This window comes from Heterocephalus glaber, unplaced genomic scaffold, assembly GCF_053883595.1.
Source record: "Heterocephalus glaber isolate CG9 unplaced genomic scaffold, H.glaber_assembly_v1.0 deba00001662, whole genome shotgun sequence".
NCBI classification, from domain to species: domain Eukaryota; kingdom Metazoa; phylum Chordata; class Mammalia; order Rodentia; family Bathyergidae; genus Heterocephalus; species Heterocephalus glaber.
The window spans coordinates 5,292,003-5,307,898 of NW_028258403.1; the positions used below are offsets into that span (position 1 = coordinate 5,292,003).

A 15,896-nucleotide genomic window follows, 5' to 3' on the forward strand; every position below is an offset into this window, starting at 1 on the left:
TCCACTACAAATTGAAAACCTTTAATTAAGAACTAAACTGAGGGAGGAGCTGCACCACTCCCTCCCCTCCCATTCACTGTGCCACGCAGCTGTCCTCCACATCTCCACCCTCCGTGCCTGCAGAGCCCTGGCCCCTGCAGAGCTCCGGGGCTGGGTTTCTGTACAAGGCTGGCAAGAGGGGAGGGGACCCCTCTTCCAGCATCTTGAGAGTCCAGGAAGTTTGGGGATATCTGTGTGGCCATACAGGGCAGTGGAAGGGACCCGATGGCGCTCGGTAACGATGGAGTGAGTAGTGCAGCCGACTCCTGAGTAGCGCCCCCTACTCCTCAACCACCTCCACACCCCACATCCCTGCCCCAGAGGCTCAGAGGAAGAGGTGGGTGTGGTCCCCGGACCCCGGGCCGCTCGAGGTCAGGCGGTCACAGCGAGCCTTGTAGAGGTCGCGCTCGCGTGCCAGGCGAGCCACCTCGGCCCGAAGCGCATCCAACTGGGCAGCCAGGCGGGCGCGCTCGGCCTCCAGCCCACGTCGCTGCTGCAGCCGCTTGGAGCGACAGGCCTGCGCGTAACCGCGGTTCTTCAGTGTGCGGCGCCTCTGCTTCAGCCGCAGGGCCTCGTCTCGCCCGCAGCCCCTCAGCTGCCGGTTGAGCTCCCTCACAGACATCGATACCAGCGCCGCGTCTGAAAACCTCTCGGCCAGCTGCGGAGGAGGAGTACAGGCACTGGGTCAGCGGCGAACGCCGAGGTCCTGATGCCGGGCTAGGCCAGCCCTCGGGAAGGCTCTGCCCCTCGCTCCCACTTTATCTGAAGTTCATTGTTCTAACTCAATCTGTCCCCCTTCCAGCCCCACCCCAGACCTTGCCACTCTGCTCCCGGCCCCTTAGGCACGCCCATCAGCGCAAGCCCGCCTCCCGCTGGCGGGCGACCCAATCGCACACCTGCACGCTGCGCCCCCGCCGCGGCCCCCCGCCAGCATCCGACTCCAGGTCCCGGAACCAGCGCCCAGACAGACCCCGCCCCCAGCGCGCCACGTTTCTCGTCCCAGTGGCCGAAACCGTGTGACCCTCTAAGGATTTGGATTACGTCCTAAAGCCCTCAACGCCCCCGTCTGTGTCTATAATTAATAGGATGAGTCCCAATCCTTCCTGAGAAGGTTGAGCGCTTGGAGAAGGCCAGCCTCCACCTCAGCCTCAACCTCTGTCCATTTCACGTGCTCTGTACCTATTTACTTCCCCGTAATCGCTCTATAACTCTCAACCTTTTCCCTGTGGATCCTCTTCTAATCTTATTTTCTTCCTCATCTTTATGATTCAGTCTACTCATCTGCGTTTTGGAGCGAAAAAAAAATCGTTATCTCTGGTTTCTTTCAAAGGCCCTTCTCTACTCCTGTCCTCTTTAACCAGCCCACAATCCTCTCCAGAAACTCCTTTCTCTGCCTTTCCAACCTGCTTCCCCTCAGACCAGCTGCTGGTCACTCACCTGGACATGCTGGGCTTCTGTCTCCTCTGAGTTCCCTGGGTAATAGCCGAGGGGTCCCTCAACGGGGACTGAACCCTGACCTTGCAGCAGCTCCACAGCCTCAGCAGGACTCAGCCCCAGCGACTCCCCAGCCCCTAGCTGCTGGTGCAGCGTGGCCAGCCAGTACAGCTCCTCCACGCCTGCCCGTGAGCCCTCGGCAGACCCCACTATGCCCGGCTCACTGAAGGTGGGTGAAGGAGGCACTGAGCTGTAAGGTGTGGAGCCCAGTGAGGCTGTAGGGGGGCCAGATCGCCCCTCAGAAGGCTCCCGCTTTACCTCAAACTTCATCAAGTCAAAGTCATTAACATATTCCATGGCCAGAGGGCTGGGCGCCAGTGCCATTCTGGGGCTGGTCTAGGGAACGCGTACCTGCAAGAAAGAGGAGAGGCCTGGAGCACCAGAGGCTGCCTGTCGTCCCTTCACCAAACACCTCCTTTCCCAAAGGCCAGGTGCCCTGGAGTCAGAGTTCTGGAAAGCTAGAGTGGTTGTGCAGCCCTGGTTCCCACATAGTCACCTCCTGCCCAGGCAGCCTTGCAGGTGGCAATGGCTCCTCATGACAGAAGACAAGAAGCTGAAGGTTTAAAGGAGGAAGAGGGCAGCACAGCCTCTTGCCCCGTTGGTGCCTCTGGGATCTATCAAAAACAAGACCAATGTGGCAGTGCTCCCAACCCCCGGTGCTGGGACATGCTGAGAGGCTCCGTCATCTCAAGAAGCACCATTCCATTTCCAAGCAATTAAAAAATTATGCTTAATTAACTGTGACTGAATGTGTGTATATTTTAGGATGGTGGGAAGGCATGTATGTTATGGATTTTAAGATACGGCACTATGCTATTGTATCTGTCTCTCAAAGCACTCAGGACAGTGCCTCGAACATAAAAGACCCTCAGTGCACATGCGTTCTTTGGTTTAATCAATGAATCACTTTTATAGGAGCAAGAGATTTCCTAGGGAAAAAGAAAGGTCCTAGAGCCAGTTCTAGAAAGATCAGGACTAGCAGCTACCATCTGTCCTCAAGACCAATTTCTCCAAGGAGAATTCAAGATTAATTGTCCTCCTTCATTTAGAACATGCTATATTGTGTGAACTTGAGCAGTCCACCTTCATCTTTCTGACCACCTCTCCTTCTGTTCAGTGAAGGAGTTAGACTTTGTAACATCTCCCAGAGTGTTCTGCAGAACACTGCTTCCAAAAAATAACCAAGAGGGCTATGCTCAGATGATTTTAAGAAAGGCTTCCTCTTCTCTCTACCTCTTGCGTATTTGAAAAGCGCAAGAACACACTAGTCTTAAGAAGTCCTTCAGCCAACCTTCGGTTCAATTCAACATGGATTGTCCCAAACTTAAGATGCCGAGGATCACTCTCTCCTCTCTGTTACCAACTGTGGAACACATGTTCTCCTGAGGAACGTCTGGCCAGAAGACCTCAGAGATTTTTTTCCAGCCTGGAAGTTCCAGCTCTAACCAACCCAGCTCCCAATTCCAACACCTCCACCCCCTAGAAGAGGCAAAGCAAGGCGTGCTCACCCCCAGAGCCTTTGGTTCCCTCTTGATGCCCCTAGCCTAGGTAGTCCTCTTTTCACCCACATCTCAGTCCCTCCCCCGCCAGGCTGTCCCAGAAGGCAGGAGGAAGGACAAGTCCTCTCTCTTCCCATCTCAAGGAAGTCTTGCTCCCCGCCCCCCCGTGGAACTCCTCACCCTTGAGAGGACAGAGGGATTGGAAACAAAAACAATTGAAGGACTGTTCCTCAGCAGGAAGGAGGTGATGAGACACTGACAGAGGTATCCAGGGAGAACTGGATGTGCAGAGCAGAGGTTAATGGGGAGGGTTGTTTATCTTTCTGATGTGACAACAGCCAGAATGGGAGTGGGGCAGAGTGCAGAAGTGTGAGGATGCTACAAAACAGACAGCAGAGGGCAGACAGCAGCTGTTGGAGGAGGAAGCTATATAGGTGAGAATCCAAACATACTCACTTTAGGGACAGCAGAGATGATGTGGTCAGTGTCAGAGGCAGACAGGCACAGCTTCCCCAGACTCTGGAGGCCCCATGAAGCAGGCAGGGCCTGGTGCCTCTATGCTCATAACCAGGGGCCTGTGGGCACAGATCCCAAAGGGCACTCATAAAGGGCCAGCTCTCTGAGCTCATCTGTGTTCCTCAGGCCTCAGCCAATGAGCTCAGGGGATCATTTGCATACCTCATTGGCCAGGGGGACTGGGAGGGGTGCGGAGGAAGGAGAGGACAAGTATGTCTGTCCTCAAAGAAGGAAAGGGGGCATCTCCCCCAACAAAGCACCTCACTGATGGTCCAACTCATATGTGCTTAGTTCTCCAATACACAGCCACATTGATTCCAACCACCACTCAACCCTGTGGATGCAGCCCTCAGCTCTCAACCACTAAAACCCTGGGACTAAGAATGAGAGCCAGACAAGCTCTCAGCCCCCTATCCCACAAGGCTCAGCACTTCTCATCAGTGTCTGTGAGAAATACAAGCTCTTCCTAACCCACTCTCACCAGGCCTGTTGGGTTGGTTTCCTCTTTTCAAGTAACTGTGCTCCTCACATTTTTGGCTGCTACCCCATCTTCACCCTGACTGGCCTTACGCCCCTCACAACCATCACATCAGAAAGATAGGCAACTTTCCTCATGGGGAAGCTCCAGGACTTAGCCATCTAATCCTACCACTCCTAACAACCCAGCCCCAGAAAGGCAGCCCAGCTTGGGAGAAGAGAGAACAGGAATCTCTTCTCCTTCCTTCTGGGCCACCAAAGGATACTGAAATCAGTTCATGAGATATACTTTTGTAATTGCCCTCACATGCCCTCTGCTTCCTCTTGCCTTTTCCCTATGTGTGTCTCTGCTCTGCTCCTTGTCTCTCAGTATGGTTCCCAGATGGCTGGGGAGTGACCTATATTTTCAGTCTAATCCCCTAACACCTCTTAGAGCTATCATCCCCCAGCAGGAGTTGGAACGAGGATACTAGGAATTAGCAGAGGAGACGAGACGTTTAAACCTGTCCGAAGCTGTTTAAATAAGGTCTGTACTAGAACAGAACTCCAGGGGTTAAAGGCTCTCCCTACCTTCTAAGGACACCCAGATAGTCTCATTGAGTTAAGAGGTCCCCTTTCCCAACTCAGAAAGAGACTGGGTTTCTTTCAGTCCCAAGGATCCTCAGCTATAAAAATTAACCTGTTGCAAGCCTTATATGTTAGGGAAAAGCTGATATATGCAGATTATTTAAGCCAATGGCTCTCATAATGTTGTCCTCAGAACAACAACATCGGCATTTCCTGGTAACTTAGAGACAGAAATTCTCTGACTTTACCTTAAACCCACTGAATCAGAAATTCTGGAGGTGGGATACGGAAATCTGCATTTTAACATGCCCTCTCAGCAATTCTGACAAACACTAAAGTTTGAGAACCACTGGTCCACAGATGCCTACATTCAACCCAACTTCCGTTGGTGTATGAATACACGTGTGTGTGTGTGTGTGTGTGTGTGGTCTCCCTACCATGCTGTATTAGCCACCTTTCCATTACTATAACAAATACCTGAGATAACAAACTCAGATAAGGTTTAGTTCAGCTCCCAATTTTCAAGGCTCCACTCCGTGATCCATTGGCCCTGTCACATGGGGCCTGTGCCAACGCAGCACATCACGGGAGGGGTCGTGTGGCGGAGTAAAGCTGTTCACCTCAGGGCTGAGACAGAAAGAAGAGAAAAGGGCTGGCATCCCCCTGTCCGCTTCATGGGCATGTCCCCAATGACCACAAGACCTCCCAGCTCCTAAAGTTTCCAACACTTCCTAACAGTGCAGACCTGTGGACTAAATCTTTAACATGAAAACCTTTGAGGGATGTTAAAGATCCAAGCCCATGCCTTCTCCACACATTAGAAGATCTAGATCAGATGACATCCCTCTCCTCCCACACCTGCACTTCCATTCTTATTATTCAAGTAGAAAGGTATCTCAGTGTGATCGCCTGGATCTAGAGCTGTTTTCTCAGAGCAGGCAAAAAGTTCAAGGCCTGGGAACCAGCCATAAAATGGGAATGGAGATTATGGAGACATGAACCCCATACACACGCCCATGGACAATAGCTCTAAGGTGGACACCCAGGAAAGAAACCCTAAAACTTCCCTGAAGGAAGAGATGAAGTAGAGAGCAGTCCCCTTTTCATGCCCGGCCAGACACTCGCCCCCACCCAGCAGCTGTCAGATCTACCCTGAGCCTCTTGTTTACTGGAGGGCTCGAGGAGAGGTGGGAGGGCTAAGCTGCTAAGGGGCTAAGAGAGTCAGAGTAAACAAGCTCAGGAGAGTTGAGCCATTTAGAATTCAGAACAGGCACCACAAACCAGGGAAAGGAGCCGGAGAATGAGGGCTGTGTTCAGCTGAGAGAGAAGACCAAGGGTCCCAGAGAAGGGGCTGCGCCAGCCAGCGGGGACACAGGAGGCAGAGTCCATCCCTAGGGTGCGGGTTGAGGGGGTGCTTAGAGGCTGAAAAATAGATACTGAGACAGAAAGGCTGGAGGAAATCTGAGAACAGAGAAACAGGGATGAAAAAGATGAAGCCAAAGTGAACAGCAAGAACAGCAAGAAAGACGGAACAGAGAGATGAGACTAGCTAAGGAGGCGGTATGTGTAGTTCTGAGATAGTGGAACAAGTCAGGGACTCCACAGGGATTCACACTGAAAGAGACAGAAGGATGTGGGCAGACAGAAGAGATGAGCAAAGGGCCACGGAGAACTGAAAGAGAGGCTTCTGGGAGAGGTCCAAGCAGGGAGTGAGGGCCAACAGGAAAGGTAGATAGAAACAAGCATCTAGAGGAACAAAAGTGATAGAAGAAAGGCAGCAGACAGACTGTCAGGCTGGCCTCAAACTCCTGGGCTCAAGCAAGCATCCCACCTCAGCTTCCCCAGGAGCTGGAACTAAAGGCATGAACAAACCCTTTTAACTGAGATGAGTGCTATGAAAGAGAAGGATAGGGTGCTATGAGATTTTATTTCATGAAGACTTCATCTTCTAATAGAAGGAATTGGGGCACACAGGGTGTAGTGTTGTAGGGACAGGTTGCCTAAGCAACTCACAATAAACTGGGACAGGTCAGATGAATAGAAAGTGACCGTGCACAAGGTAGGGAATCCAGGATGCAGGAACAATATACCATATTTCCCTGAAAATAAGACCTAACTGGAAAATAAGCCCTACGATGATTCTTCAGGATGCTGGTAATATAAGCCCTATCCCCAAAATAAGCCCCAGTTAAGATTGTCAGTAAGATGGATGCATTTAGTATATCTGTTACAACACACGATGGACATATGAAGTTATAAAATAATAATATTAACATATAAATGTAAATATCATTGATATTAATACTTCAATGGTAAGATAAATTGTAAGTAAGTACTGTATTTGTAAATATCTAAGGTGCCTTTGGATGAAAGGTAAATACCTAGGTAAACAGACAAATGACCAATCACAGTACAGAGACAACACACAAATGTGTGGGCATAGTAGCAAACAGATGTGGTTGTATCTAATATGAATCTTCCATGCCCATCTCTTCCTCTGAGCCTCTGAGCCAGGGGTGTGAGGTGTGGAGGTGGTTGAGGAGTAGGGGGCTCTACTCAGGAGTCGGCTGCACTACTCACTCCATCATTACCGAGCGCCTTAGGGTCCTATCCACTCCCCTGTATGGCCACACAGATATCCCCAAACTTCCTGGGCCCTCGAGATGCTGGCCATTTTCCAGAAGAGGGGTCCCCTGTCCTCTTTCGGACCTTGTACAGAAACCCAGCCCAGGAGCTCTGCAGGGGCCAGGGCTTTGCAGGCATGGAGGGTGGAGATGTGGAGGACAGAATATGGAGTCAGGAAATCCAGGCTGGAATTCAGGGTTTGGAGAGTTATGATGATGTCCCAGAAGATGACATGTATTTGAATAAATGTAGATTTTTGCACACGAATAAATGTAGATTGTTGTACCTGAATAAATGCAGATTGTTTAATGTGAGAAAATAAGACATCCCCTGAAAATAAGCACTACTAAGTCTTCTGGAGCAAATACAAGATGCAATCTCATTTTCTGGGAAATAGGGTAAGCAGGACCAGAGGCAGGAAAGAGGATATACATGTTCATTAAATTGAAAAAAGCAAAACAAACAAAACATGTAGCCAGAAAATAGCAAGCAAGGAAGGTGAGAAAACTGCTGATAGATGAGGTTGGAGCAGTCAGCAGGAGTCAGACCATGCAGAACCTGGTGGACCATGTCAAGGATTTGGACTTTATTCCAAAATCAGTGAGGCTGGGCATGGTGGTGCACACCTGTAATCCCAGCACTCAGGAGGCTGAGACAGGAGGATTGCCACAAATTCAAGGTCAGCCTGAACTACACAGTGAGACCCTGTCCCAGAAAACCAAAAAAATTAAAAAGTAAAATAAAATAAAATCAGTGAGACACTGCTTCAAGTTGCCAGTGGAGATATGATGTAATCAGATTTGTATTTGGAAAGATCATTTTCAGCATTTTGTGTTTGTGGAGTGGGGCACTTTGTGTATACGGAGTCAGAATGGAGGCTAACACAGTACCCAAGTTGAATTTGGAGGTATAATAAGCTGGCACATGCACCACGTGATGATGTGGGGAGAGGCAGTTTTGACCACTGACTCTCAGTTGGGACCATTTCTTTTCCTACCCTGACATCATCTTAGATAGCTCTGTGCACAGATATGTGGCCCATCATCTGCCCATGCCAACTTGTGTACACTGGCTTATCGAAGAAAGTGAGAGAAGCAGGACTACAGAGAAAGGGAAAAGTTGAATTGCATGACAGTTGCAATCAGCTAATCCCATAGGAATGCTAGAGCTGAGATGGACCTTCAGAGTTGTCACAAATTGAGGCAAGGGGGAGGCCTTTGTACTCTTGTAGCAACCAATCTTTAGACACACACTGCTCCTGGGAAGGCAGCATCTCTGTTGGTGAGACAGCTCCCCGGAGCCATAGGTGGTGCTCAAGGAGGAACTGTAGCTCTCTTATCCAGAGTTTCACCTTTTGTGGCTTCAGTTACCTGTGGCCAACCATGACCTAAAAATATTAAATGGTAAATTCCAAAAACAAATAATTCAAGTTTTAAATTGCAGGCCATTCTGAATAGTATGATGCAATTTCAAACCTCCTCACCTTGTTCCACCCAGGACATGAATCATCCCCTAGTTCAGAGTATCCACACTGTGTACGTCCCTGCCCATTAGTCACTTAGTACCTGCCTCAGTTATCAGAGGACTGTCATGGCACTACAGTGCTTGCATTCATGTAACCCTGTTTCACTTAATGGCCACAAATGCAAGAGTAGTGATGCTGAACCAAGTATGATGGTACACACCTGTTGTAATCCCGGCACTCGAGAGGATGAGGCAGGAGGATTGCCACAAGTTCAAGGCCAACCTGGGCTACATAGTAAGTTCAAGGCCAGCCTGAACTACATAGTGAAATCCTGTCTCAAAAAAAAAAAAAAAGAGTAGCAATGCTGGCAGATGATCCTACTTCTGATATCAGACCAATAGTGGCCTAATGATGCATCTATCACTGTGCCTCACCTCATCTCATCATTGTAGGCATCTATCATCTCACATCGTCACAAGAAGGCTGAGGGGTGGAGACGTAGCTCCACGGTAGAGCACTTGCCTAGCAATCCTCGGTATTGGAAAAAAGAAAAAAAGAAGGATAAGTACAGTACAATGAGATATTTTGAGGGAGAGAGAGGCCACATTTACATAACTTTTATTGTAGTATATTGCTATAATTTTTCTGTTGTTCTTCTTTTTCTCTTTCTGTGCCTATTTGCCATGGCCCGCATGGCTGAAGGGTCCACGGAGTGCGAAATGATGGTGGGAAATTAAGAAAAAACAAAGACAAAGAGATACAAAAGAAAAAAGGTGGGGCCAGGTGGAGCCTTCTTCCTGATGAGGGAAAAGGTCTGGCTGGCAACTGCAGCATGTTTATTTAGAGTGTAGAGGTAAGGGAAACACAGAGGGAGGTCAAAGGGGATGTCTGTGCTTGGAACAGGGGGAGCAGCTAGGGTCTGCAGGTGATCATACTTGATGTTTCTCTGGCGAATGGGCGGGAAGGAAGATAATCCTCTTCTCTTCTCCGCCAGGCCTTGCTCCACCATGCCCTCTTGTTCCCTGTTCTCCTGCCTCGGGACCCTGCCTCACCCTTGGGAGGAGGCGAGTTAGGCCTGATCATAGCAATTTACAGCACAGCGCTCCCAGCACCTGTTTATAAATTCAACTTCATCATAGGTATGTATGTATAGAAAAATGATCATATATATATTCATATATCCATATCTCCATATATATATGGTTCAGCATTAACCACAGTTTCAGGCATCCATTGGGGGTCTTGGAATGTACCCCTCTCAGATAAGTAGGGGCTGGGCTCATTTGGAAGCCATCCCCAGCCAATAATCAGCTGCTGGGGCAATAAGAACCACATCCCAAAGTGGGATCTGGGCAGTGCACCAGGGTGTCCATTGCTGAGGTCTGTGAAACACAGAAGGAATGAACTCAGAAGCGGAAGAAAAAACAGGGCAAGGGGCCGGGGATTTAGCTCAGTGGTTTCGCCGCCTGCTGCGCAAGCGCAAACGCAAGGACCCAAGTTGGATCCCCGGTACAAAAAAAAAAACAGGTCAAGGCTGGTCACACCCTGCCCCCTGGTGGCACTGCTCAGACACTGGCCCAGCTGCTGGGTCAGGCCGGAGAGTAGGGGAAGAACTGAGCGAAACAGTGTGGCGCACAAGGAGAAATCAGCAATGCCAGGAAAGTCTGCCTAAAGCTAAAGAAGGAAGTAATGGTGAGAAGGATTCAGAAAGACGGGACTCATTCACTCTTTCATTTAACTAACATTTACTAAGTAACTATTTTAGCTCAGATACTTCTAGGAGGTAGGGTAAAAACAACTAAAATCTGGGCCCTTGTCTCTGTGTAAGAGAAAAGAAGGCAGGTAGGGAGGTGGAAGTGGTAATGCCGGATAAATGGAAGTCAGATTTTGAAGGACATCATATTCCACGTGACAGGAAGACTCATCTGTAATCCCAGAACTCAGGAGGCTGAGGCAGGATGATCACTGCAAATTGAAAGCCACCCTGAGCCACACAGTGAGTTGGAATACATAGTGAGACCCTGTCTCAAAAAGTAAACAAATAAATAAAATTTAAATCTGAGGGCTGGGGATTTACTTCAGTGGTTCCGCCGCCTGCTTTGCAAGCACAAGGTCCTGAGTTTGATCCCCGGTACCAAAAAAAAATTTAAATCTGAGAGTGATATAATCTAATTTTTTAAAAATGATAAATCAAAGGGACAGTATAGGATGGGGGGGTGCTGGTAGAGGAAGAGTCAGAAAGACCTAGATTCAAATTCCATGTCCCCTGACAACCAGATCTGTGACTTTGAGCAAATGACTGAACTTCTCAAAGCTTTAGTGTCCACACCTATAAAACAGTTGTTGTGAAACTGAATGAGATTGTGCACATACAGCTGCTGGTGCAGAGCCTGGCACCTACTCCTCACACCATAAACATTCCTCTCTCTTACATCTCCAAATTGAACTTTTATATGCACAGTGGGGGAGGTGGCTTGGTGGAGGGAGAGGGGATGGGTGGGGCAAGAAGTGTCTTAGAAGCCATTACCTGCATCCAGGTGAGAGATAAACCCCAGGCTAAGGCAATGGCCATTGGAGTTAGACACAGATTTGAGAGATAATTATGAAAAACAAATACAAAGGTCCTGATGTCTGATAAGAAAATAGTAGTCATGTAGCAGGGCATGGTGGCACATGCCTGTAATCCCAGCACTCAGGAGCCTGAGGCAGGAGGATCTCCATGAGTTTGAGGTCAGCCTGGGCTACATAGTGAGTTCAAGGCCAGCCTGAAGTACATAGTGAGACCCTGTCTCAACCCCCCACCCCCAAAAAAGTCTAGATTGATTCAGGTTCCCTCTGGGCAAATGACTAGTTGGTGATATCATTCACTGAGGTAAGGAATCCTAAATCACAGGAGCAGATGCAGGATTATGAACAAGATAATGACCTTCAAAGGTTGACCATGCTGCTGCCAGTATATACACCCTTAGGCCCAAGGAGTGGCCAAGAGGCAGCAGGGTGGGTATGGGCAGAGTTTGGATACAGAAAATAGTGAGAAGAGATCTAAATATGAATTGAATGCAGGCTGGAGTCTGAGTAGGAAGAGTTGGAGACTAGCGGCCAGCTCTCCTTTTGTCACTATGTTGCAGCATAGAACTTGGACAGGCCTGAGAACCAAGATTATATTTCTGTTGTGAGTGGCAGAAATCTGCTTAAAATTAGCTAGAGAAAGAGAGTAAATGTATTAATTCCCATAGCTTAAATCAGGAATCCATCACACTCCATCCCTCTGCCTTGCTTCCTCCTTTGGTCTCAGGCAGCTTACTGCTTTGCAGTGTCAAACCCACACTGCTTATACTCTGTCAGCTTAACAATCCCATCAGAGGGAGAGGTTATTTCCAAAGTTTACAGAAAAAGTCCCAAAGTGGATCCCATACCTGAACATTTCTGATTGCTGTGGCTGAGCAAGGAACATGCAAACTGGCCAAGCTGAGAGCCTTCCCCAAGAGGAGGCCAGCCTGATGGGACTACCCAGACTGAGGAGATTCCCCGGAGGAAATCGGGGTGCTGCTACCAGAAGGGGAAGAGGATGCTGAGCAGATGCCCGCCACCATGAACACGTTGAGTTAGAGGGGTTACAGCATTTGGGATGGTACATATCTAGTGGCCTCAAGTTGAGGCAAAGAGATGTCCAAATGGAGAGGCAGACTGAGAAATTTCCCGAGGGTTTTATGGTAATGGCTAGGTGGGAACAGAGCTCTTCAGGAAAGTGTAGAGAGAATGGCCAGATCAGAGGGCCAAGGGAGAGCCCCTATGGTGGAGAGACCCTCATCATTTCGTAGAAAGGCAGAAAGGAACTCTAGCCACGAAAAAAGAAAAACAAGGGTTTTTAGGAGTTGGAGACTAAGGAGACCTTAGCGTTGGGACCTCGGAAATCAGCAAGGCCTGGAGCTGGGAGTGTCCAGTCCCTAAGAACTAGAAAGGCAATGCCCAACCCCCAATCTTATAGATATATAGTCCCTGTGGGCTCCTGCCGCTGGCCTCACCCTTCATTCCCAGCTTGTTTGCCACTCTGTGACACTCCGTCGCTATCTCCGGGAGCAAGAGTACTCAAAGTTACATCAGGTGCTGGGCAGCGTGGCTGAGCAGAGGGCGGGCCTCGCAGTGGGCGGATCCTCGCGGTGGGCGGGCCCCGGGAGCGGACCCCGGCCTCTGAGGGGAGAGGTGGGCGTGGGGGCTGGGATGCGGCGCTGGAGCTGAGGCCGAGCAGACCTGGGGCGTGGATCCCAGGACCGGGGAGCGTGCCTACCGACGGGCGGAGACAGCAGGGCTGGGTGCTGCCCCTGAGCCTGCCTGCCTCCTTTTTAAGCGCCTCCCGCCCAGGCTCCGCTCCCGCTCGCTACACCGCGCTCCCTCCTTCCCCGCCTTCCTTACCTCCCCGACTCTGCTCGGTTCCGGTGGCCACCCGCAGCCCCCGCCCAGGTGCCATGGCTGCTGTGTATCGCCCCGGCCTGCGGTGAGTGACCCCCAGCCCGGGGCCCACCCGCACTTTCCGCCGTGCTCGCGCCCTCGGGGCTGGCTCCTCCTGGTTTCCCATCTTAAGAGGTGGTAGGCAGGGGGGCTCTTTGTCCATCCCAGCCTCACGGCCGTGCGTACCACGCAGGGTCTCCTCTTTGCTGTCCGCTCCCACCCCCACCCCCACCCCCGCGTCGCTTGTCTACTCGCGCCAAGCTCTGCCGCTCTCAGAACTTCCTCCGCCTTCGGGCTCTGCCGTGTCTCCTCACATCCGTCTCTTCTTCCGGGACGTAATGCTTTCAGACCCCTGACGAGGTCTTAGCATGCACCTAGGGTGCTATGAAAAGCTGTAGGGCTCAGGGGCTGTGGGACATGCGCCCCTGGGGGCCTGAGATCAGAGGTCCCCAGAGAAGGTAAAAGGTAAACATTCATTCCTGGCCTAACCCCGACTGGAAGCTGGCGAGAAGCCCAGCGCAGCCTGAGGGACCCGGAGCCAGCAAAGGGAGTTAGATGAGAGCAGGAGACCGTTGCCTTCCGTTCTTACACAGCTGGCTTCTTTTTCTGTCCCCTCCTGAAGCTCCAGGATTGTCCTACCTGTCTGCCCTGCCCTTTTACAGCCTCCTCTCGTCTGTCTGTAGACCTCTCCCCACACCCCAGCTTTTATCCCAGAGTCTTAACTAAGCCCATTTCTATCCCACAGCCTGTCCTATTTGGCCAGCTCTAAAGGATAGAAAGAAGGTCCTACTTGGGCTACCGGAGGGGAGCGTGGGGTCTTAGCAAAGACCCAGCCTCCTGGCAGGGAGTTCTCCTCAAGACTGTGTGCCTTTGAAATAGGTCCTAGGGAAAACTGTCCCGGGCAGAACAGACCCAGGTCCCAGGAGCCATCCTTCCCTGCCCCTGGGTCACACTGGGCATCCATCCCGCTCTGATCTTGGCAAGTGCCCCAAGCCTCACCGCAGAAGGGCCCAAGCACTCACATCCGCGGTCTCCCTTCCCCAGACTTATGTCCTCTGAGTCTGAGCTTCTTGCAGTCTAATGTTCCACCCTACCAACAACACCCAGAGCTCTCTAAGCAAGCAAGCCATGGGAAGCATATGCTCACACCATCCTGCTATTTGAGTTTCTGGGAGTTAAAGCCATGGCATATGAGAAGAGTAATTAATCTCTCTCAGTCTTTGTCCCCTCTGGGTCATCCCACCCTGGGTCCAGGCCAATTAGAGAAGACCGTGCCTCTCTCTCTAAGGGGACAGACAGACCACACAGGGCCCATGGCCTGCTAGGAACCAAGGCATGAACCCCAGTCAGTGATACTCATTCCCCAGTGGTCCCCTTCACGTAATTCAAAACTGTCTACCTAGGGGGAACATTTTATGCAATTGGTGACCTAGATGGGTAGCGGCAGATCTAGTGCCTGGAACCCCAACATCCAGCCCCCATCTCTCTTTTTTTTTTTTTAAGAGTAGGAAAAATTTATTGGGAGAAAGAAAGCTTCTGCCAAAGAGAGACAGAAGGGGGATGGGAAAGTGGGTTGCCCACTCTCTTTTCAAAGATGTTTTATACAGCAAAGCCATGTGGTGAGGTGGGTACAAAGTGGGACAAAACTGTAAGATCCAATGGAAATTTACAAGGTGGGCATGAGGTGGGACAAAACCATGACCAACCAATGAGATTACAAGTACAGTCACCCAGGTGATATTGATTAAATGGGGGTCGACTAGGGGACCAAGTCACGTAGCTAGCATACAAGGATTTTAGTAAGAATGGGGGTCAGGGATATTTCCTGGAGAGGCTGGGTTAAGACCTTTATCCTCCCACACACACCCAGGTGATTGATACATATTTAGAATATCAGTCACAGCTTTTTATCCCCAGGGGAAGCAAAGGGTGTGTAGTTTCTCTCCTTGTACAATTCTGGCCTTCAGTGAATATGTCTTGATTGTCCTCCATGTTGGCTCCTTGCTGTGTTGGCTCCTGGAGGGCTAGTCCTGTCTAACTTCACACAAGCTATCTAATTAACTTCCCTATCTGCAATATTACCCCCTCTGAAGAAGTACCCCTAACTGCTGTGAGGGGGCAAAGGGCAAAGACCGTTCTGGCTACTTCCAGCTGAAGAGGGTCGTAGTTGTGATCAGCAGTTAGAGTTACTCTACAGAGAGTCTATCTAAAGTTCCTCAATAGGTGCCAGGCATTGTCATCTTGGTAGCTCTATAGCTTTGAGTCTGGAGGAGACAAAGCCAACAGTTAATACATGGACCAAATTATAAGGTCAGCAGCATCGCTATGAATATAGCCAACAAGAGTTGCCACTGGGAAGAACTAGTAATAGCCTCCCACAAAGAGGATAAGGAGAAGGTCCAGGGGACTTCAAAATCCCAACGTAGAACTCGTATTGTATAGTTTAGCATTATGAGCTGTTTACAAGGTTGATCTGGTGGATCCCGGTAAAAGAAGTCTACCACATTTGTCATTGGTTCCCATTTGTATGACTGCTTGGAGTTTGGCAGCCTCTAGGCAAGAATAAACAAAACTTTTAAGAAATTAGAGCATGTATAGTCTAAGCATGAGCACACTAGAATGAGGGCAGGTTGGGGAGAAAGTTGTACTTAGAAATTGAAATAGTGATTGTAATCTGCTGGCTCTTAGATTCTTTCATTGATAAAGTTTATGTATAAGTCTGGTACTTTGTTATAAATCTCTAGTTTTAGCTGTAAGAAGATAAG

The 15,896-nt window shown here is 49.9% G+C and overlaps 2 protein-coding genes across 9 annotated transcripts in view; one reads left to right on the top strand and one right to left on the bottom strand.

Moving 5' to 3' along the window:
• Window positions 1–12,878, bottom strand: Nrl (neural retina leucine zipper). 8 transcript variants are annotated; one of them, XM_021243844.2, is made up of 5 exons: window positions 12,708–12,878; window positions 5,070–5,219; window positions 3,489–3,607; window positions 1,792–1,884; window positions 1–697 (listed from the first exon to the last, which is right to left on the bottom strand). In XM_021243844.2, the coding sequence occupies exons 4-5, from the start codon at window positions 1,855–1,857 to the stop codon at window positions 365–367; spliced, it is 399 nt and encodes a 132-aa protein (XP_021099503.1). In that variant the 5' UTR covers window positions 1,858–1,884; window positions 3,489–3,607; window positions 5,070–5,219; window positions 12,708–12,878; the 3' UTR covers window positions 1–364. The 8 variants fall into 8 exon arrangements, with proteins under 8 accessions (XP_021099503.1, XP_004864193.1, XP_087053357.1 ...); XM_004864136.4 differs by having other exon boundaries at window positions 1,477–1,884; XM_087197231.1 differs by lacking the exons at window positions 3,489–3,607; window positions 5,070–5,219 and adding an exon at window positions 1,477–1,696 and having other exon boundaries at window positions 12,708–12,866.
• Pck2 (phosphoenolpyruvate carboxykinase 2, mitochondrial) overlaps window positions 12,867–15,896 on the top strand; it is a 10,036-nt gene continuing 7,006 nt past the window's right edge. The window contains exon 1 of the mRNA XM_004864140.4: window positions 12,867–13,177. Coding sequence (XP_004864197.2) covers window positions 13,149–13,177 — 29 coding nt within the window. The 5' untranslated portion in view covers window positions 12,867–13,148. The remainder of the gene's footprint in view (window positions 13,178–15,896) is intronic.

Bases quoted from the DNA above. Each gene is read 5' to 3' on its own strand.
- Nrl (XM_004864136.4), bottom strand. From the start codon at position 1,857: ATGGCACTGGCGCCCAGCCCTCTGGCCATGGAATATGTTAATGACTTT. The intron at 698-1,476 runs GTGAGTGACCAG...CCTCCTCCGCAG, and splicing joins CAGAAGCCCAGCATGTCCAG to CTGGCCGAGAGGTTTTCAGA.